This window comes from Lissotriton helveticus, chromosome 5_1, assembly GCF_964261635.1.
Source record: "Lissotriton helveticus chromosome 5_1, aLisHel1.1, whole genome shotgun sequence".
Taxonomy (NCBI): domain Eukaryota; kingdom Metazoa; phylum Chordata; class Amphibia; order Caudata; family Salamandridae; genus Lissotriton; species Lissotriton helveticus.
The window spans coordinates 1,513,498,516-1,513,522,977 of record NC_136065.1 but is presented as its reverse complement, the minus strand read 5'-3'; the positions used below and the strand labels follow the sequence as shown (position 1 = coordinate 1,513,522,977).

The following is a 24,462-nucleotide window of genomic DNA, read 5'->3' as shown; positions in this document are numbered from 1 at the left end:
CTGATGCCTCGATTTTAGCAGGAGTAAAAATTCCTATTTTAATGTTCGCGGACGACACATTGATCATTTCAAAGACACCAAGTGGGCTCCAGCGAGCCCTGTTAGTTTTTGAAGTGTTTTGCTCTGCTCGTGGCCTTGAAGTCCATGTGTTGAAAACGAAATTTATGACTTTTAACCCACATAGAGCTTTTAAAGGTGGTATTTTAATGAATAAATGACCACTGGAACAAGTTAGTGTTCATATATTTGGGGGTAAACAGTGGAACCATCAAATTGACATTGCCTCACGTAAGCACCAGCAAATGTCAGTAGCGTTATGCCTGGAGCACAAAGTCTCTTACAAAACCAATTAGACCGGTGCTCCAATTATATGATATGAAAGTGGTTAGCTCAGCCCTTTATGGTGTTGAATTATGGGGGTTTGAGAACAAGTCTAAACTTAGAGTATCAGAAAACAGGTTCCTACATGGTATCACCAATCTCCTCCAAAGTACGCCATTGTGTCCTTTATTTTATGATCTTGGTAGAAAATCCTTATCTGACATTGCAAAACTACGTCCAGTGTTATATTGGCGGAGGCTGTGGACACCACCAGAATTGGCGCCATATGCCGCGGGTTTCATGGACGTAATCAAATCTGACAACTTTCATAAAATTAGTTGGCTACGCGGAATTAGAGCTGTCCTAGTAGAAATTGGCCTGACAATGCTATGGGAGGATCCTACCACTGCTTGTTTTCACTCAAAGATTCTAAAAGAAAAGTACTGGGAGATGGTTGCACATAATACCCTGAGATCTAGCAAACCATCCTCATTGACAGGAATTTTCTTGGAATTTAAACACATTCCGAGTTCAGAACCATATTGGGACACACTGTAACCAAACCACTCGATAGGAAATTGTATTTCTAGTTGCCCCTAAGGTCTTTTACATCTAGGTGGTCTAAATCATGTGATAGTAAATGTCCTATCTGCTTGGCCCTCATAGAATCAGTTGCTCACATGTTATTTGCCTGCCCAGCCTATGAAGCCCCTCGTCGGGTGTGGTTGAGGCTTATATGCAAATTGTTAGGCACCTGCAAAAAATGATTTGATCCGCACACACTACACGCAACAAATCAGTTCCACCAAGTGAAATAGTTCACACAATTCTTTGAATCATTATTTTCTTCTCTTCAAAGTAGCCAGCGCGTTTTGTCCTATTGAAGGGCTTCTTCAGGGCTACAAGACATAGACAATATTCAAAAAAGGAAAAACTTATTTGTAAAATATTAATGTACGTATAACCTTAACTATTCACACACTATATATACATATTCATAGCTCATCTATTAACAAATTTACATTATTGTTCTTCTTGGCAAAACAATCAATCAATTGTGAGGCCATGATCTTTCTATAAACTCAACTTTAAAATTCATTTTTCCATTATAAAACGGTACTCCAACAATTCATATTTACAATGTTAAGTCATCTCGCATATGATTCATAACAGAAAGACAGTATGGGAAACTTATTGTATAAGTAGTCTTATGCTTGGGACAGGATTTCATATTTTCTTCATCTATGCACATATACATACATACTTGCTGGTGACTATCTGATAAAAATTAGAAAAGTTCTTATACTTCTGATCAACAACATTGGGAGAAATGTTCATATATTTGTGATCAATAACATTGGGAGAAAAGTATGTCTCACAGACCTTTGTAACTGCCAAATGGTGCACAACCTTATATTACATCCTTGATTAAGCAGCAAACTCACTTCAGTGCCCATAATAACACACCTCAATAGAATAAAAAATATATGTGTGTCTAATCAAGACATTGTGTGGTTACCTCATCAGTCATCAATCATGTTCCAATGAGTGTTCCCTCATCTCAAGTAGAGCAGACCATATGGTCCTTCTTCTAGAAGATAATAAGATATTATGATGACTTAACCGCCTTTCTATTTAATTGTACATCCTATTTCAAAACTTACAGGCATCATACCCAGTGGAAATATACCTGTATCCCTACAGTATTGGCATCATCTGTTTAAGGACGCACTTGTCTTTATGTGCCCCTATGAGATTCCGTTCATAAGAGTGCAGCTTCAGGAGCTGTTAGGCACCAGAAGGAGCGTGGTAGAAGAATTTTTTATACGTACTAGTACTTCAGCCCGTTGCAAAATATCTTGGGTTGATGTGGGCAATAAGGTCAAAATTTATATCTGTACGAAATGTGCACGCTAAATGTAAACAAGCCAGCTTATCGGTTTAGTGATCTAAATATTTATATCTATCTAAATAATTTATCTAGCTCTCTCTATTGTCCTGGGCCCTTCTATCCAAGATGAATTTTTACTTATTGTGTTCTTTTGATTGAGAGTTTAGCATAAGGTTTGGTCATTTGTAAATATAGAGATTTTTTTTTTCTGAAAGTTGATACACAACTAGTATGTGATTATACTCGCCCAAACAGGTTTATTTTATAAATTATGTACGACATTTTTATATAAACTATCGAATACATTTTACTGTGCTTTTATGACTATATGTCGAATAAAGCTTGTTTGAAAATGGAAATAGTATATAGTACTTAGCTATCATGTTCTCCATGCGGAATAAGACTACTTTGCATATGAGGTGAGACTGAAAAGCTTTCAGAGCTAGAATACTGCTCGAAGCTCTAGATAGTTGATGTGTAGTTGTTTGTGCTTGATGTCCCAGAGACCCTGGATTGTGTAATCGTGGAGATGGGCATCCCAACCTGTTAGAGATGCATCTGCTGTTAGCACAATATGTGAAACAGGGTCGATGAAAGGCCGCCCTTTTGATACATTTTGTGTATTCCACTACTGCATAGAGCGATGGGTGCAGCTGTCTACCAACACTAGATCTACCAATTGACCCTGTGACTGATTCCATTGATGTGCTAAGCATTCTTATAGGGGACGCATGTGTGGTCTTGCATAAGGCACTATTGCTATGCATGACTACATAATTCCAAGCAATTGCATGAAGGTTTTGGCTGGTAATTTTTAGTTGGCCTGGAACTGAAGTAACAGAGTTTGAATATTGCGAATTCTGGCTGCATTCGGAGAGGCTAGAGCTTTTTGAGTGTCAAGAGTAGCTCCCAGATAAGATTGTGTCTGTGAAGGCTGCAGGTGAGACTTTTGCGCATTTACTGTGAAGCTCAACTGTGGAGTAAATCTAGCATGAACTGAGTGTGTCGTAGACACTTTTGGTGTGTGCTTGCTTTGATGAGCCAATAGTCTAAATACGGGAAGAGGGAGATTTGTTGTCTTCTGAGATGAGCTGCCACTACTGCTAAACATTTGTTGAACGCTCTTGGGGCAGTTGTTACTCCAATTGGGGGTACTTTAAATTGATAGTGTTTGCCTACTATAATAACTCTGAGGAATTTGCTATGAGCTGGATGTATTAGAATATGAAAGTATGCGTCTTTTAAGCCCAGTGTGAACATAAACTTGCATTGCTGTACAAGTTGAAGCACCTGTTTAAGTGTTACCATATGGAAATGATGTTCTGACAGTGTGTACTGGTTTAACAATCTGAGTTCCAAAATGGGTCTTAAGGAGCCGTCCTTTTTTGGGAATTAGAAATTATAGAAAATAAACCCATGAACCTTGGTAGTGTAACAGAACTGGTTCTATGGCTCCCTTCTATTAGAGGGATTGGACCTCATGAATGAGTTACTGTAAGTGGTCTGACTACAGTTTGTAAGTGCGAGGTGGAATGTTTGGAGGATTGGTGGTAAGCTCCAGGCAAAAACCATGTTGGATTATGCCGAGTACCCATTTGTCGGTTGTTATGGATTGCCAAATGGGGAGAAACTGTTGAAGTCTTCCCCCAAAAGGTGTTAAGTAATCAGGAAAAGTGTGGGCAAGTCACTGTTTGTTAGGGGAAGGGTTGTTACACATGGAGGAGCTTCTACCCCTACCTGTAGAATTGTTTCCTCTATACCCTTCTCTATAAAAACCTCTAGAGGGAAAGGACTGTATATTGCCTTTATAAGAGGATGCATTTGGGTCAGAGGATGTGGTTTTGGACCCCCCTCTGTAAAAGGAGCAACAGAAAGTGCCTCTATTTGATGGGGACTGAAGTTCTCCCATGGACGTTGCCACTTCTGTGTCCTTTTTCATTTTTTCCAAAGCCTGAATGACTTCAGGACCAAACAGGTTTTGCTTGTCAAAGGGGGTGTTTCAAATGGATTGCTGAACCTCAGATTTAAAACCTGAAATCCTAAGCCTGCATGCCTTCTGAGGAGAATGCTGGTATTTATCTCCCCAGCAGTGGTGTCAGCAGCATCTAAAGCACATCTGATAGAGCAGTTAGAAATGAGTTTGGCCTCTTGAACTAATTCTTGTACTTTGCTTTTGTGTTCATCAGGGAGATATTGGAACAGTTGGTCCATCTCATCCCAGTGTTCCCTGTCATACCTAGCTAGTAGGCCCTGTGTATTTGCGATGTGCCAGTGGCTACACGTTTTCCTGACGCATCTATGAGCTTAGATTCTTTATCTGGGTGAAGAGCATCACCAGAACTTTGACAATTAGCTCTTTTGTGAGCATTGGACACTACAAGGGAGTCAAGAGGCAGTTGACCTTAAATAAAGAGAAGATCAGCTGGCAAAGGTTTATATTTTTTATCGACACTAGGAGTCAAAATGCGTGCTCGCGCGGGGTCTTTGAAGATGTCATGTACATGCCTCATCATGCCCTTCAGTATAGGGAGTGTCTGGCTTGACCTGTGTGTGGACCCAAGTGTTTGAAATAAAAAGTCAGCTCTAATGACTCTTTATGTAACTCCACCCCATGGTACTCTCCTGCTCTAGCAATGAGTTCCTGATAAGCCACATTATTGTCAGATGGGGGATGGCTTTGCAGGGTAAAGGCCTGGGTCATTGTCTAATGGAGGGTCAATGGTGTAATCCTTCCATGGGTCTACAGGTAATTGAATATCTTCCTCATTAATACCATCCTCTTCAGGCTGTAAAAGTGGAGACCCCTAAGGTGTAATGCGTAAATGATCTAAATGTGGAGAAAAGGGTGGAGGTAGAGGGTGTGGTGGAGCATGATAAACAGAGCTGGTAGCCAGGTCCTTCTCCTTCTTCTTTAAAGGAATCTTATAGTGAGGGTCCTCAGAAGGAGATTTAGTATGAATATGTCTTGTATCAGGGTTGATATAAATCTTCCTTTGCTTGAGATCCAGTTTCGGATGAACAATGTCTAAATTAGTGTCAGAAGGCTCGGAGAGGCTGTCTTTAGATTTCGGCACCGAAGGTTTCGGTGCCAGGATGGACTTGCTTTTAGGAGTCATTGGTACTCACAGAACCCTGCCCCGGATGCATGTCTTCTGACTTCATGTCTATCTCAAGTTCTGAATCTGACTCCGGAACAGAGAAGGCAGCTGCTTCTTAAGCCACCGTCACCTCGACCTCTTCCTGCTCAGATTCTTTGAAGCAGATATACAGAGTGTGTTCTATGTTTTGATGTTGCATTTCACAACATTGAGCCCGACAATCGGGAAGAGTCTTCTTGGACCGAAACAATTTACAAGCATTGCAGTCTTTCTCTTTGTGCTTTGGAGATGAGCACAAGTTACACACTTGATGTGAGTCGGTGCGAGGGTGCTTAGTGTGGCACCGAGGACAGAATTTAAACGGAGTCTGTGCCATCAACAGAAGACCGGATCGACGCAGTCAGGCCCGAAGGGCACCCACAAAGTTTTCGGTCGAAATTGAAGTATTCATGGAACGAAACGATACGCGAAGAAGTGGGGAACAGTTTCAAACCAGAGCGCAGCAATACACGACCGAACCCGATGTCGGAAAAAACAATCTAACAATGGAGTCGATGCCCATGCGCTCTATCACTGAAAGGAGGAGTCACCTTACCTCGTGACTGGCAAAACTTCTTTGAAGAAAAACAACTTGCAAAATCCAGACCCAATACTAGATGGCTGGAGCATGCAAAGCATGTGCATCTACAGCACACATGCCTCATACATGTTTTTATGTAATTTTCTTAAAATACAGTATTGGAAATTGTGCACAAGCTGTTGATCTGTTAGTTAAAAAGCGTTCTTTGGACATAGCATTTGCTATTGGGAGGTTTATGCTCAAAGCAAAACAAGTTTTCAAAAGTGTATATATCTGTAATCTTTAGATATCTCTATGATGAAATGCACTCTTTTAGATGGAGTTATTAATGATTTTTACATTGTATGGATTTTTATGCAGGTTTTTATTATTTAGTATTTGTTGATATATTGGATATAAGGGATTGTATTTATGGATGTTTTTATGTATTTAAGGACCAACGGGTTTAAATAAATATTCTTTTTGACTGACACCTAATTTTCCAATTTTGTGAGTGCAGTTACGAAGTAAGACTATATAGGAATCGCTTTAATAATAAAGTAAGCTTTATAACTTTTATGCATTATGAAGGTTCAGATATACAGGTAGGGGATGCTATAACTAAGACAACAGTAAAGGTAACCTGTTATTGTACATTTTCTTTGAATTGTGAGTTCCAACTGCGAATGTAGTCCTTATTGGACAGCCTAGAAGCCTGGCAGCTAGACAGTGTCATATGGCCAGCTTGAAAGGACCAGTGTGTATGCTGTTTTACCTTGTCCCGCCGACTGATTGGACCAAAAAAAGGCCTACACTCTGGCACTTTCAAATGGGCCCATCTGGCAGTGCCAGACTGGCCAACAGGCCAATCCAGCACTGAATGCAGTGGGCTGATAATTATGAATTTACATATTTTTGATTGTCTTTGAAACTTCGTAAACAATTTTGTTTTTATATTACACTGAAGATGTCTTAATATATTTAGAAATACAATAGTTGTACTAATGCTTTCCTTCTGCACTCTTTGTAGCTACAAGTACTAGACCTGCAACCACGACTGTGTCTCGCAAAACAAATGGAAAGGAAGGTTAGTAGACATGTCAGCCCAACTTTTCAGCTGTGGGTGATTCGATGCTGCTCAACACTGTACATTCTATATCTCATTGAAAGTGAGTTGCTCCTCCTCTCTCTCTCCTATCTGACCAGTGCTCCCATGCCCTTGCTTCTCACTACTGAGATAAAATGTGTGTGTTTAGAGTGGCTACCTCACCCGGCAATCATGACAAATGTGTCCTTTCATAGGCACTTCCCTTGCCAATTACTGCCATCAACCCTACCAACAAACACCCCACTAATATTTCCCCACACCTATGCATCAAAACGCTGCTCAACAGCTCCCTTTCTTTCACTCAGGCTGGAGTCGAAAGGAAACAAGTATTGGGTGACTAACAGCACTAGATAGCGGGGGGGCAATAAAGTAATTGGAGGCTTGGGTGCAGATTAGCCTGAAGGTGAGTTGAAAAACGGGTTACAATAGTCATACAGCAAGAACTGGAGGCAGGAGTGAGGAAGCAAGACTAACTACACAAGGAAGGGTCGATGGCAAAGCATTGTGTACCAAAAAGCATCTTTGGCCATAGTGTAAAAACCTTATATACCTATACCTACAAATCTACCACCCAAACCAACAAAGTAGACCATACCCAAAAGACCACTTTGACCTTCAATAAGAGCTCTACAATCAAACAGTTCAGATTAAACAGTTGCGATTTTTGTTATTACTTCAGTTTATCAATTGCACTCAACATTTAGGTGTGTTAGATGGGTGTCACAATGCTCCCCAATCCATATTCGTGGTAGCATGATACTGAATAGCAAATAATTTGGCATCAACTGGAGTCTAACTCTAGGGACCTGTATCACAACTTGCTCATAAAAGTCAGATTTCCTGGTGACTGGGGCACTAACTGAGCAAGGTGGCTTCCACAAAGAAGAGTGGAACCCTGGTTTCAGGAAGAGTAATATAAAAATAGTCTTTCCCTTATAACTTTCCGAGAATAGTATTTGTTAGAACGATGGTTCAGACGTTCCAGAGTTTAACATAACATGTCCTGCATGATTATCATACGTGTAAAGGGAGATCGGAGCGTGAGCGGAGCATGAGTCTGAAACAGACCAAAGTAAAGAACCTAGAACTGGTCTTGGAATTATTTGCTGCAGCAAGGCAGTAATCCCCTCTAAATGTGGCTATGAGGATGATAGAGTTTCAACCCAGTCAGGAATGTTGCTCTGCAACACTGTTTTCCTTAGAAAATGTGATTGTTTATGGCCTTGTATGACATTAAAAACTAAATTAACAGGCTACAGTCACAAAATGTAATATCATGACTACCATTACCTTAGCCTGCAGCAAGGAATTGAATAACGTTTGCTGTTGAGGGGAGCTGTAAAGCAAGGCTGTTTAGTGAAGAATTCCCGGCAGAAAACTATACACAATTTTACATTTGGACTGCTTGAATTTTGGTGTTTTTACTAATGGGTTTGTTTTTACAGAGTATGGTTCAAGATGTGGTGCTCTACATTCGACTTATTCGGTCATTCATTACATAGAATATAATCATTAACAGTTTGCCATCCCTGTTGGATGTTAAAATATGGCCAACGTATAAATGTGATCTTGAATATAAACAATAAAGACCAATGATATTTTCTGAAATAAAATGGTTACTTTATCAGGTGAGTTAACCTAGTCACATATAATGGAGGACATTTGTCAAATGAAATGACAAAACCTCCTCAATCTCATCTCAGACCATACCTACTCTTTTTTTTTTTTTTTTACCAAACTGTGGCTTGGAGATAGCCTATTTCCAGTATTGCATGAGACTAGCCCTTCCAGATATCAATTCATTGCACAATGCTGCCAGAGGAAGGCATGATCTTTTAGAAATCATTACAAACCACCGCCGTTCAATTTGTTATACTTGTAGAGAGCCACTCGGGCCCTCTACTACAATGTTGCCACTTTCATGCATCCACACACCCCTTGGGGCGGGCTCGACCCGAGGGGATAAATAAACGGCCAGAGACCGCTCGGGGTCTTCCGGCCACTAGAGTGAAAGTGAGAGTCTCCCCTTCGCCCCAGCAGATATGCTTCCCCTGTGGCAAGCTCAATCACTACACCAAAGTATGCCGCGGTGGGCAGTTCAGGCAAATGTCGTCAAGGCCCAGAAGCATGCCACAACGCATTCGCCAGATCTAAATCGACCATCCGCCATCGATAGTGGAGGACCAGCCGCAGGAACGACGACCAATGTATGAAGATGAGGACGAGGAAGTGTTTGTGGTGTCATACGTCAGCAGAACTAGCCATCGACTAAGGCCACCTCCCATGTGCTCTGTCTCAGTCTAAAGCACCGATGTACAAACCCTCAATGACACCAGTGCATCCGTCAATGTGCTGGACTCAAAACAGTACGACCGCCTGTAACCTCGACCCCCGCTTGCACCTTCCACGGCCCGATCTACACGTATGGAGGGACTGACCTGCTTCCTCTCCATGGAGTCACCCAGGTCACAGTCTGAAGCGGAAACTACTCCACTGAGTCGAGGTTCCACATCACCGAAGGAAGAAAGGGGACGCTGCTCAGCTGCCACACGGCTGAAAACCTAGGACTTGTCTTCTTTGCCAACCAGATCTATCACTCCAATGCTGAAGGGATGCTGAAGGAATTCCCAGCTCTCCTCAAAGGACTGGGAAAGCTCAAGGGCAAGAAGTTCAAGCTCCACATTGACCCCTCGGTAAGACCAGTGGCCCTCAGGCACCGGCGGGTGCCGTTCAACCTTCGCCCGCAAGTGGAGGAAGAGCTGTAAAAGCTCGAAGATCTAGACATGATCAAAAAAGTTTGTGGCCCAACTCCATGTATGTCCCCGCTGGTCGTGGCACCCAAACCCAAGCAACCTGGAGCCATCCTGCTCTGTGTCGACATGAGGCTGCCAAATACCGCTGTAAAGAGAGAACGCCACATCACTCCCACAATGGACGACATCGTGGCGGACCTAAACGGAGCCAAGTGGTTCTCTAAGCTAGACCTGAAGGCCGGCTACCATCAGCTGGAACTGGAGCCCAAGAGCAGGTATATCAATACCTTCTCGATGCACGTTGGCCTCCGAAGATACAAGAGGCTCAGCTTTGGAGTGTCGTCAGCCACCAAAGTCTTACAAAATGCCATCAGAGAAGCACTGTCGGGCTGCAAGCTGTGTTCAACCTTAGTGATGATATACTAGTGTTCTCAAACACGCATGAGGAGCCCCACAACCATCTCTAAGCCACTTTGAAGAGAGTAGCAGACTGTGGTTTGACCCTGCACAAGTCCAAGTGCTCGTTTTATCAGGAGACAGTCGACTTCTTCAGATACACGTTCACCCGAGAGGGGATCCTAGTGGACCCTAAGAAGGCAGAGGCCATCCGCGCAGCAAGCACTCCAAGAAACCCCACTGACGTGAGGAGTTTCCTCGGCATGGCCACGTATTGTGGGCGTTTCATTCCCAACCTTTTGGACATGTCGGAGCCACTCCGGGTCCTCGCATGCCATGATCACAAATGGGAGTGGACGACGGCTGCCAACAAAGCATTCCAGGACATCAAAGCAGGACTGCTAGACAAGACGGTGATGGCCTGCTTCCATCCAAGGCGAAGCATGGAACTGGTAGTCGACACCAGCCCGGTGGACCTAGGAGCAGTCCTCCTTCAGGAACATGGCCCGGAGGTCTGGAAACCTGTCGCTTACGCCAGCAAGGCCCTCGCGGAGACCAGGTATGCTCAAATTGAGAGAGAGGTGCTGGCTATCAAATGGGCGTGCCAACATTTCCACCTGTATCTGTGCAGCCAGGAGTTCCACGTTGTGACTGACCACAAACCGCTACTCCCGCTGTTTGCAGGCTCATCCCGGCTGGCGCCCCCAAGGATCGAATGGTGGGCAGTGCAGTTACAGTTGTACAACTTCAAGGTAATCTATCGTCCAGGGGCCCACAACCCAGCCGACCAGCTGTCTCATCACCCAGAGTCAACGCTGCCATCGGATTCGTTGGCAGATGCCTGTAACACCGAAGCCTTCGTCAACATGGTGTCGCAAGGGGCGTGTCCAACAGCTGTGATGCTCAAAGAAATTGGCCGGGCCACCCAGAAAGACCACACACTGTCCCGAGTAAGAGAATCGCTCGAGAGCAATGGCTGGGCCCACTTCATGGATAGAGCCCGCGTCCTCCGGCCCAAAGTCAGCCACGCCCGACAACAGCTCTGAACATGAACTCAGTGTGGGGGTACATGGAGTTGTTTTAAGAGGACACCAGATAGTGGTCCCGGAGAGTTTGCAGAAACAGATCCTCAAGCTGGCACATGTTGGCCATCAAGGAATTGCGAAGACAAAGGCCCGGTTGTGGGACAAGGTCTGGTTCCCAGCAATGGATTCCATGGTGGAGGAAATGGTGAGACAGTGCCACACCTGTACGATCACTGGAGGAGATCCAGCGCCTGCACCCCTGATCACTAAAGAACCGAGCAAGACCCCCTGGACACACATCAGCCTGGACTTTGGGAGCTTCCCAGATGGACGTCATATGCTGGTCATGGTGGACTCATTCTCGAACTTCCCCATTGTCGAAGTAGTGTCGTCAACAGCATTTCCCCAGATTAAGAGGGTCCTGGACAAGACTTTTGCAATGATGGACTGCCGGAAGAGGTAAAGTCCGACAGCGGACCCCCATTCCAGGGCCGGGAGTTCCAGGAGTATCTCAAGAATAAGGCGATTTGCCACCGTAAGATCACCCCGTTATGGCCACAAGCAAATGGGGAAGTGGAACGACTGATGAGTTCACTCAACCGAGCGCTGTGCATCGCTGTGGATGGCAGAGAAGACGCTGAAACAGCTCTCGAACAATTCCTTGGTGCATATAGACAGACCCCTCACAGCACCACCAAGTGTGCTCTGGTTCATCTACTGTTCAAGCGGGCCCCACGAGACAGAAGCCCGTCGGACCCGACGTGGGTGCCCGTGGAGCGGGACGATGAAGCTGTCCAAGCAAGGGGGGAGACAACAAAACAGAAGGCCAGTGTCAAAACACAGCAACTGAGTCGTCCGAGAGTGTTCCGTCCAGTGCTCTGGCCGGTCCCAGCTCCCGGAGCCAGAAGTATGGTCTCCAGCCGAATCCTGTGCCAAGTCAGAGACTGAAAGACTTTGTATATACATCTCCATGAACTGGGAGGACTTGATGGTCCGGAACCAAAAGAAAGGAGGAATGTAGAGAGCCACCCAGGCCCTCTACTACAATGTTGCCACTTTCATGCATCCACACACCCCTCGGGCGGGCTCGACCTGAGGGGATAAATAAACAGCCGAGACCGCTCGGGGTCATCCGGCCACTAGAGTGAAAGTGAGAGTCTCGTGTGCATTATTCAGCGCTGCTGCGGCCTAGTGATTTCCAGGCCCCGCCGTGCTACAATGCTGATAGATTGCAAATGTCTGCTAGTATACTGTTAACCCACTACTGCCTACTCTTGTTCATTCTGCTCATCTAAACACCACTGCTGAACAATGCATCTTTCACAGATGCCTTACTTGTTTCCATTTTAGACATCTCCATAAGCTAGCCCAAACTTTACATCCTGGATGACCCGAATGATTGCTTCAAATAACCTTCTCTTCGCAACCAAGAACCATTATGACAAGTATAGAAGCTCTTAATTAATCCCACCTTTTCATGGGGCCTACACTGGCTAGCTACACTTGGGATGCAACCGTATCTGCGTAGACTGATTGCAGTCAGACTTATTGTCTCATTTCCTTCACAGTCAAGATTCCCACAAGAGCCAATACTACAACAACCATCATCTCAGCTACCTATTGACAATGGAACAACCTCAGCCTTCGTGCTTGTCTCATCTTCTGGTGATCTCATCGCCCAACCAAATAATAGATATCCACCGGCTATAGAATGCAGTCTTAGTTTTGACAACCTTATTCTTGTCAAAAATCTGTGAACTTTGAACACCAACATAAGATGTCTTGAATCATCAAAGGAATACAGAAGACCAAATCTGAAAACACTACACTAAAACATTATTAGCAGAAATCTAGCAAATTCTGCAAGTCCTCCATCAAAAAAGCACACATACTATATCACTGAAGCACAATCTCCAACACCAAATGCCAACCACGGAACTCAGTATGATCCATGGTGAATTAACAGCATACAATACACCACTGTAAAGAATCCCCAGACACAAGCTTTTTGCACGTGTCACAGACCATGATGTAGCCATAGCAAAGTTTCTAAGATTAGACCTCAGTAAGAAAGCCTGCCTCCCAGCCCATTGTGTTATAGAATAACATGACTACACTGACCATCAGACACTGGTTGCTTTCTTTGATCTAATACCTTTGAGCCAGATGTGCAACCATTTTTGCATTCGCGAACGGGTTTGCAAACCCATTTGCGCATGCAAAAACAGCATGGGGAATGTACAAACCCTATTTTGTGACTCACAATTGTTTGCGACTCTCAAAATAGGGTTTTGCGACTCGCTATTAGGAAGCGGCGTACCCTTTCTAATAGCGAACTTAACCCTATGTAAGAATGTTTTGTGTCCGCAATTGCGGGTGCAAAACACTCGCAAATTTCCACCCTCTTCTAGAGGGTGGTAATGAGGTCGCAAAAGGTATGGGGTCCCCTTTGAAAACACAGGGGAAAATACAGGGGCCACTGCCCGCCCTTACAAAATGAAACTAAAACGTTTCTTTTTTTTTTAATGCAGCCCCTTTTAGGCTGCACTTAAAAAATAACTGCTATATTTAAAAGCAGTCTCAGACATGGTGGTCTGCTGAGCCCAGCAGGCCACCATACCTGGGAGGGCCTGCCATTCCCAATAGGGTTGCAAATTGCGAGAGGCTCCTTAATGTTCAGGAGCGTCTCTATTTGCGACCTCATTGGAAATCTCTAACAGTGTGTTACACACTGTTGTACATCCAAAGTAGCACCTCGCAAATTGCGAGTCGTAAAAGACTCACAATTTGTCCGTCGTTTATCTGGCCCTTTGAACCTCGGAATTCTATGATCCGGTCAAAGCTTGAGAACCTGCAGGTGTTTCATCAGATCCTTGCCTGTCACCCACTTCCAATAAAATCTTATCTCACTCTCATCCACAACCCCAGCTATGGACATAAAAAAGAAATCCCCATCAGTGTGTGCCCACGCCCCTCAAATAACCTTCATGCAGCAACATAGTGAAAAATCGAATCCTTTAGACCCAGCCAGCTAAAGATCCATCATGAATCGCCAATTTCTTTGAAAACTGATCAAAAGATCAGTAGTCTCTCATATCTGATACTTCTTTAAAAAGACCCATTTACTCTCAGATCAACAAATTGCCATGGGAGCGCAACTGCACCTGTCCTTTCTCTAACTGGTTTGATATGAAGACCACAGTTGACTGGAATGAAGTCACCATGCGTGTTGCACTGGACTTAAGTGACACGTTTGCAACTTTCAAATCTTCCTTCTAGAGAAACTATAGGAAAATGACATCAAGGGATGTATCCATTTTCACTGTTGCCTTGCGGCATGGAGATAGGTGTACTTCAAAGTTCAATCACTGCTCAATCAAAGCATAACTCAACCCCATACCAAATCTCATTACATTTTTCAACTATGTAAGCGGATTTGCTGAAACTGTATCAATGACATTGGAAGTTTTCAAAAACTGGAAAAACTAGGAAACTCCACCTCCAAAAACTAGAGAATTGACTTCTTAGTTGTTGAGCAACATATGCTGAGCAATCATTTTAAACTTATCGGAGATCCAAACGTGAAAATTTAAAGAGTTACCATTGCTACTTTACATAACATTTTCCTGCATCTAGGATTTCCACAGAAGCTTCAGGCTACAATCTTCCCTCGTCCTAGTATGTCATAATTCTGCAGATGGAGCTGAACCCCTAGGTAGAGTTCATTTTTAAAGATGCAATGAATTCAGTTAATTTCATCAAAACAGCTACAAGTCCATATATGTGGCCACATGGCTGGATAAACAAAGGTGTTTCACTGGCTCCCCATGACCGGATGCTCTGCTTTCAAGAACCCTCACATTACCTACAGGACAATTCATGATTGAGGTCTACTCTTCATCCAATTAAAGGTGCAAAGATTTTTACTGAAGAAAACTCGCCACCCGAAACTGGCACCCAAACTGCCTATACTGCCTTTAAAAACAGCAAGAACTCTAGACCTTTTTTCTAGGGAGCACCAGGAACACTACTTTAAATTCGTGAAGGCAGTGAAGATCTGGCGTGTCCTAATATGTCCCCTAAAGAATGAGTTTCCAAAAAGAGAAAAGCTCCACAGTGTGCCACCACACAGTCTCAAATTATCTGAATAAAACCTAACAATTTCAACATATTACAAGCGTTAATAGTGAGCTCCAAGTCATGCCACAAAATATAAGCATCAGGATGATACTAGCCCAAAACTTGAACCAGTGACTTTTAAGAGGTTTGTCTCATATACATGTGCGAAATATCTGCCACTGTTCTTTCTTGTACTTCGAACATAAGAGTGCAGCTACAAGATAGCTGGAATACTAATTGATCATACCGCGATAAATGCAGAGCTTCCAGACTCTTCACATACAGGCCAGACTCCATTTCTCTGTCCATGCAATATAAATGTATATGCTTAGGTATCCTATCTCTCACTCATTTTGGTTTGCTACACACCAAGGCTCAACAAAAAAAAGTAAGAAAGGCTCAACTCGAGTTCCCACATGTGACATGGCAACATTACTGACTTATGCCTTTTGATAGGGACACACTACTTTCACCCTAATGCTGAAACGGAGCAGCATGCAGCCTATCTACAAATAGGTTGGGTGCCACGTCAGGGCTATGAGGTACTATATGAATGATCCTACACCTCAATACAAAGGCTTTATATAGTAAAATTATGAAAATGGTTCTAAATCCAACCAGTGTATTTTTTGGGGGGTGGAGGGATTCTATCAAAATGCACATTGTGTCATTTATATTGCATAAAATGTACAGGGAAAATGTTGCAATGTTACGTTATTGGTGAACTCTTCAGTATCGTCTGGGGTCACACAAACTCAAAGCATCAAGTTTGACAGAGGAAGGAGGGCTTTGAAGGAATAGGTATGGGATTGGTGCACCAATAAATGATTTAAATATGGTTAGGAATTTTCTACACAACAGCAGTATCATTCTTTCGTGTTAGACAAAACCTGGGCTGGTGTGGAAGCAGGTGGTGTTCATTTCCCGCTGTAGTTGTTCTTTTGCCTCACTACTTTGCTTAGAGTTTTTCAGGCTTCAGGATCTAGCGTTCCCAAAGTGTGGCTCTGCAAAGTTTTGTTTTTGTGAAGTCGCTGAGGTGATCTTCTGTACCACAGAGCTCCGGTCATCATTGAGTTTGGAGAACAGAGTAGCCCTGAGACCAGTATGCTTCTTGCTTCGTGCAGAGCATCTTCAATATTCTTCTTTGATTCAATAATAGGAAATGTAGAGATTGCAGTGTGGATGGTGTAAAATATCGACAGAAAGCTCTGATTTTCTGGAGAAAACAAAAAATATGCTAATTTAAAGTAAATATTACAAAAACTGACTATAAATGATTATTAGGAATGCTGTGTGGAAAATATGCTTAAGAAATATAGTTTAGTAGGTATATATCTATTGTGGTATGAATATCAATGTGGTTTAAAGATGCAGCATTAACCAAAAAAGTATTAATTCATTAACTGTATGCAATCATAATTTTGTTATTAATCTGATGACCTGTCATCCCTCATTTCTGTTCTCAATAAAAAAGAAATTGTGGGAGGAATTTATCCCATGGTCAGCCTTCCTCAAACTTCGAATATGTACAAAAGTAATATTCCAGGGACGAAAAGCTAAAAGCCTCTGCATCCAAAAGAATCAAATGGATTCATATCTAAAATCTTACCCTCTAACAAATGGGATTTTTCTTTCTATTTGTGTACCACTATGGGAACATTTAAACCAGTAACCAACTTGTACAATAAAGTGAAATGTGTTGCGCCACCACACAAACACCAAAGGGAAGGTACCCCACACTGAACACTACCCACAATCACTTATCAAAGAAGTGCATAGTGGTTTCATCCCTCAATATAAAACCCTAATGTCTAAATCCCCACACCAGTGGAAGTGTATGGAAATATAAAGATACAAGTAATAAAAAGGAAGACAAAGCATTGGATCACACAGGAAACCTTCACTCATTGTGTGTCAGTACAGATAAAACAAATTACAACCAATAGCGTATATAGACCAATATAGAGCTTGAGCAGTTTCATAAGGACCAATATTAAGACCAAACAAATAAAGAAATGTTACTCACTGCCCCCAAGTGAGAATAAGGCTCTAATACCACAATTATACTGACGAAACCTGTAAGTCACATTGTAATCGCAATATTAGCTTGTACAATTAAGGCAATAAACTTCTTGGTTGTTGTACTGACACAATTCTTCAGTGTGTCCGAAGCTTTTTGCAGGAATTCAGAGCAATAGGTCTTTGGTGTTGGCCATTTGCCGAGACATATAGCCATGTTCCAGAATTGAAAGAACCTGTTCAGCTCATATTTATATAAGGTCTTTTAGCACTTCATCCTCAGTCATACTTTTGTATATGTCCCTAATTTCCATCCTAAATTTAGTTTGTGTTCATTTAGCACTAATGCAATGCTTCTTAAAATGATTTCAGACCTTTCTGCATCTACAGTGCAAACTACAAGCAGTCTCTTTACCAAAAGTGAAGGTAACCAAACCCAAGCTTTCTTAATGTATTATTCTGGTGTGCTTGATGCTCTTAACCAAACTCTTTTCTAACCTCGCTGTAGTTTAAGGCATGGTCAGTAGTTAGCAATAGTAGAATTAGGAAAGATATTTCATTCTGTTTGTGGTGTTGCATCTTTCTTGAAATTACTGCAGAAATGCATGAGAAGGTAAAACCCTGATATGTCTCTCACTGACTTTTAAAGTAAAAAATGGTGGTCAAACAATGCAATGCTAAAATGTTTGCGGCATATATCTATTGTAGATTCACCTGCTGTGCACATTTGTAGTTTTCTGCAACAGACAGCATGTAAACTGTTGGAGGGTCCTGATGTTGTGGTAGTTCTTGCAGGCTCTTATTAGTTTATCATGAGTACATAGTGATAATAATTCTGTATCTCCTACTGAGTTTGTGATTTCCGTTGTGCAGGACCAATGGCCAACATTTGGTAATTGCCATTTATTTTGGTTTTTAAGATGTCCTTACTGGATCTATTGCAAAATGTGTGCATCTGTAAACTTAATTCTATGCCTAGTTATAGAGTAGAATATAAATTTAAATGTGTAATAGGTTGCAAATTATTTGTAGCAGATGTACCCAATAATACTGTACACCTAGCAACATTAATGTCTATTAAAATACATGAATACCACATAGCTATTTTATTTTGTTTATTGTGGTTGTCTATTCACTAAAACTCAATTTAACGCATCATGTCTGTAAATGTAATTCCCCACAGAATCTACTTTACAAACTACAAAGGATAACGAAAGAGTCGATGAAGGTAAATGAGACTGTTTCTTCATAATTTTGTGAGAGAGAGTGATTGAGAAAGCTTGAAATTATACCATTCCCAAACTCCTGTCTGTTGCTTTTTACAGGAATATTTATTTTATTTGAATTTGAAACATTGATTATTTTTTATGGAGTCTTTTTTGGGATAAATATATGTTTAACTCACACGTGAAGCCTTAACGATGTTGTACAAAAATGCATTTCATTGGCCTGGTACACATTTGCTCACTTTCACAAGCCATACATTTGTACTGTGATATCTATGTTAATCCTTTTTCACTGAGGTTGTTTGGTGGTTTGCTTGTATTTTCACGAAACATCTATTTTCAGAATGTTTTGTTTTAAGGATATATTTTGTTGTGCATCTCTGAAAATCAGAAACATGCATTTTTTTCTTTCTCTCTGTCTGTCTGTCTGTCTATCTATCGATCTGTTATCCCCTGCATATTTGATGTTGTTGTGGGCCATTGTAGATTGGTACATTTCACCACAGGCAATCTGTATCGTTGGTGAGGTCTTGGGAGATCTTCTTGGCTATTAATTATTTATCATGGTGGATAATGTATGGAATAATTCCACATCTTTTGTTGATAGTTGTATTCCCTTTGGGTGGAACCAGTAGACTTCTTTTGGCTAAGGAGATTGGTTGTGTGTCTAATGGCACCGGAGTTTACTAGATACATTGCTAAATAAATAATTGATATTTGCATGCCAACACTTATTTTTAGGATTATTGATTACATCATAATCTTTAGATTTGGTAGTAATGGCAAAACAAAATTCTGGGAAAAGATTGTAAAACAGAATGCATAATAGTTGTAGCAGCTTCAAAATCTTAAACATTTATCCACCTAGTATTAAAATATTTGAGTGGCAGAATATTAGTATCACCGTTTCATCATCTTAACCTGTTTCTTTTGTTTGTATTATTACTAACGCTCCATTTAACCCTTCATTTCTGGAAATATCTTGGCATTCAGCATCAACAGCACAAAGTTCAAAGGATAACAGTAGTAAAGGTTATAAACCTCTTTCTTGATAATTTCACTGGGGAACTAGATGGATTGAGATTCTGGTTTTCCACAGCTTAAATGTATGGCTTTTAATCTTTTTCACTTCAGAAATTGCTTATTTTTCAAATATAAAATTCTCTCTCAACTCCAACCCTGATATCAAGTGTGAAAGATGGAAATGTGATGTGAATCATAGACTAATTAATATATTGCCAATTACATACATCTTTCTATGAATGCCCGAGAGGGCAACTAGGGGAGCAGTGAATTTAAAAAATAATTGCACATCTGAGTATTGTGTTGGTACGTATTATTTCTGGAAAGGTTTTTACAATAAAGACATGAATAGTAGGTCATAAGTACTATCCTAGATTATTACATTCTCTTTTTACATCCATTTCTATAAGTAGTATGGGTAAAAAGGTGGTTCTGACAATGTGTAATCATTATTGGTGAAATATGTTACCCCGTCCAATATTTAATGTGATATTGTATGTGACTGACAATTGTAAAGATAAAGCTTGATGTTTTTTTTTCATTCTTGTAGTCTTTGTGGTATATTTAATTTGTTTTTGCGCTCAGAACGTTTTCCAAATATTTTTGTGTTTAGAATCTAGGTGAGTACATCTAGAAATCTGTGACCACCAAGTCTGTGTATATTTCTGTTGGCTATTCTCTATTGTGTCCAAAAAATATAGTTAATGTATTAACAAAGATGACTAAAGTCAGTGATTAACTTTTTTTAACGGCTGAAAAGAAGAGAAATGCAAAGTATACAGTCACATTTGTTTTTTGGTCTATCTACAGACCAATCTCCAGATAATTGCACACAACTAGCTCGGTCAAAGTATTTTTTTAAAAAAGTCTTTTTAATACATTTTCTATTAGCTTACATGAAGATAAACTCTTAAAACAAATGGTTTAACACTTCTCAGATACCTAAGACAATTTGTCCACATTGCAAACTTTGTGAAAGGTGGGTATATGGGCATCACTTTTTGACTCAAACAAGAGCTATTTAGGTCCTAGCTTCAGTCGCCCCAGTCCCTCCCCTTTCAGGCACCACACCCATCAACCTCCATGCAGAATACTACCACCACCACCACCACCACGACCCACCCACCACCAGGGTCGTAAAAACTTCATTACTCAGGTCCCTCTAAAAGCCCCATACCTTAAATTGATTTGTAAATTGTTTAATCTGCTTGAATGTGTCAGCTAATGTTAAAGGTCCATTGGTCTAACCCCGGGACACAGGACAGTCTAATAATGTCTCTTCTAAGCACCTTCAGAGCAGCTTACAAAACAGCAATATGTACTGGGTGTGGTTTGGTCCTCCAAATACCAAGTGCCACTAACTGAAGAATTAAAAAAAGAAATCCCCTGTAACCACAGAAATATTCTGGTCCAGCAATGCTGAACTCTTTCACACACCCATAGGGTATAGATTGGTGTCATTGTCTGGCTACGACCTCGCAACCCTGTATTTTTATATGCTTTCCCCCCTTCTGCAACCTGGTCCTGGTGTAATATGCATGGATTAGTAGTCTGAGTTGCACCAAATGGAACACTGCCCTCATCAGGACTTCCCTCTTGTATTTACAGGGCTCTAACAGGCCTCATCTTCCAGTGCTCCATGCTCTCTCGCTCCTATCCGTCCTTCAGTGTGTCCAGTAGGGTCTAACTATTTATTAAATGTTAATAATTGGGTTACTGGACCACTCAAAAAACGTATCCAGGGAACTGTTTGCCACCGTGAAAAAACGTATTAAACCTCCAGAGTTTGTATACATGAATATCACTCAATGGTTTTGTAACTCTCAGGCAATTTTCTTCTAGGATAAGATCAAAGCAGTCTATAGTAACTTCTCAAATATTCACTGTTCTTTTGACCCAGGGTTCAAAGTCTACAATGGTTACTACAGACAATATTCCAAACACTGCAGTAGACTCTGCTAATACTTCTACTTCATAATCCCTTTCTCAACTCATCATTGAGCAAGTAAAAAACATGCTTCTTCAAACTAAGTCCGGTTCCCCTCGTGACCCTTTCCAGCCCCCAAAAAATATTTCATTTAGCACTGCATGCCTTTGCGAAGCATCTCTTATTATCCATCTTTATACAAATGTTCTCCTCAGGTATCTTTCCCATGAAATGGAAGCGAGCATCAATCCTTACTCTTCTAAAAAAAAAAGCCCAACCTGGACAACACCAATCTATCCAAACAGCTACTGCCCCATTTCCACACTGCCTTCCCTGTGAAAATGGTGAAAAAGGCTGTGAACACAGAAATCTCTGAGTTTGTTGAGACGCATAGACATCTTGACCCTGCCTAGTATGGGTTCAGAAGCCATCTCAGCACTGACATGGCCCTGATCACTGCATCAGAGAAGGTCAGGCAGACAGTAGACGCTAGGGGGAATGCAGCACTTGTGCTTTTGGAGCTTTCTGCAGCGTTTGATACTGTCAACCACAATACGCTACTAGATCGTCTTGGCTCAATAAGCATCAAAGGTCGTGCACTTCGACTGCGTAAATAATTTCTGGCTGATCGTGAACAATTTGTTGCATTGGCCGATTTTAAGTCACCTACCTTCACACTACCTGTGGCGTCTCATCTCTGAGCGCAACTCTTTTTAACATTTGCATTGCTCCATTGGCAAAAATGATTCAGTCCTCAGGATTCTCATCTATATTCCATGTCAATGGTACCCAAATCATAGTATCAGTGACCAGCAACCCCTCCGACACTGCCACGTGTTTTCACAACTTTCTGCTCCAAGTTGGTAAATGGATGGCTTCCAGTTGCTTGAAGCTCAACTCCAATAAAACTGTGGTCCTTCTTGTCATGAATAATGTTTCTTTTTGGCCACCAACTTTCTGGCCACAGGAATTCAGCTCTCTCCCTACATCTGTAAGCAATGTGAAGAACTTGGGAGTAACCTATGATACGAAACTTTCTTTTGAGGGCCACATTAATGCCATCACCTCAGCTGCATTCTTCATATTGAAACTTCTTAGAAAGGTTTTTCCTTTCATCTCCCATAATCTACAAAAAACGGAAATCACAGCCCTTGTTGTTTCCAATGTTGACTTCTGCAACTGCCTATTTGTTAAGATCAGGAGGACATGTCTCACTAAAACCCAGATTGTGAAAAATGCAGCTGCCCGGTTGCTTCTGAGCATCCCCAATAACATAAAGCTGCTGCTCCTACACTTAGACGGTTACACTGGCTCCCAGTGAGGAAACGCATTGACTTTAAGGTCATGTGTATTGCCTTTAAAGCAGTGCATGGTATCAGCCCGATCTATTTTAAACACAACTTTCAGCATTACATTCCAGCCCGGATGCTGAGGCCTGCCTCAGCTCACAACTTCATTGTGCCCAAGTTAAAAAAAATCTGAATGTGGTGGCAGACGTTTTCTGGTGTGAACCACCAGACTCTGGAATTCCCTCCTGCTGGAATTAAAAAGAAAACTCAGTTGTTAGGAAAGCCCTCAACCTCATCATCATCATCATCATAAATAACTTTATTTGATTCGAAAAGAATCATAAAAGTATACATTTTTAACATACAAATTCACAAATGGTATTACATATCCGAAGGTTCAGACTCATAAACGCAAAACACAGAATATCAAAGGCACATTATCAATAAACATTATGTTCTTTTTTAAAAATTCTTAAAAAAGTCAATCCAATAGGACTAAAGATAAAAATTACATTAAAAAAAGAACAATTTATAATAATCTATGACTCCAGACTTCCTACTGTAGTCCGGATCGAATATACCTCCGGGGACATTTAATAACTTCTTTTAGACGCAATCAAACAAATATAAAGTGCACTGTGCATTTTCCAACTACATCGTCACGTATATAAGTTGGTTAGGCTCTCACACCGACCAACTTAATTTTGCGAACTTTGATAACATCTTTAAAAAGCAGGCAAACAGATGTAAAGTGTACTGTGCATTATCAAACTACAACATCACATGTATAGGTGGGTTAGCCTCTCACACCAACCCACTTGTTTTTTGTAGAGTAGCTGCCAAAACTTTGTGCATTTTAACTAGATGTATTCATATAGATGATCAATTCTATGAATTTCAATGGCTTTCAGTAAAAAACACAAAATATCATAACAGGAAACATACTATCAATAGTGATTCCTGATTAAAAGTGCCAATCTAATAAAACTAAGCATAGAGCTACATATAGCAGCTGTTTGTAATGATCTTAAGTGCTCAAAGCCTTCTTTAAAATTACAAGGTCTGATTTCCCTTAAGATGGGTTTAATAAAACGATCTCTTGGAGCTTTAGAGAGTGTGCAAAAGAGCACAAAGTGCCACATACATTGTTGGGCTTCATTATCACATGGGCAAAGGGGCAGCCTCTCACACCATCCCCCTTGCTTCGGAAAAGCAACTAGAAAGTGCGGTGCCTTTAACCGGAATCTGGTCAAATAAAAACTCCATTGCGTGTGTGTAGTAAAACATAAATAAAATTGTTGCTGTGATATAACTGCCTGGTATAATGGTTGTTCATCATATTTGGACGAACCCAATATACTGCGATATGCATTCTTAAATCATCATCTTTGTATCTGCTTTGATAGAATCAGGGTTATCATAAAAATTACCAAGGCCAATTTTATAAAAGGTTTACTTTACATAACACAGCCATGGGATCTGCATGGCATAATCCAAATTCAGTCTTTTAGGATTTCTTTTGAAAGCTGCAAATCATCTGAGAACCATATTTTTCCCCATAGGAGCAGTGGGGACAAATGAATACTGTCACTCCCGAAGTCTAAACCCATCTCGGAGTGACAAAAAGTGTTGGGAGAACTATTCAGAACTGATAAAAGACGTTTTAAAAACTTGTTCTCCATTACTTGTAATTGTGCACTTTTATGGT

At 41.3% G+C, this 24,462-nt stretch overlaps 1 protein-coding gene across 2 annotated transcripts in view; it reads left to right on the top strand.

Annotated features, from left to right (window-relative positions):
- Window positions 1-24,462, top strand: part of LOC144755519 (membrane cofactor protein-like) — a 584,025-nt gene that overhangs the window by 416,856 nt on the left and 142,707 nt on the right. The window contains exons 7-9 of one of the 2 annotated variants that reach the window (XM_078644522.1): window positions 6,900-6,956; window positions 17,662-17,715; window positions 18,473-18,517. In XM_078644522.1, the coding sequence (XP_078500648.1) occupies window positions 6,900-6,956; window positions 17,662-17,715; window positions 18,473-18,517 (156 nt within the window). The remainder of the gene's footprint in view (window positions 1-6,899; window positions 6,957-17,661; window positions 17,716-18,472; window positions 18,518-24,462) is intronic. The other variant, XM_078644523.1, reaches the window with a different exon arrangement.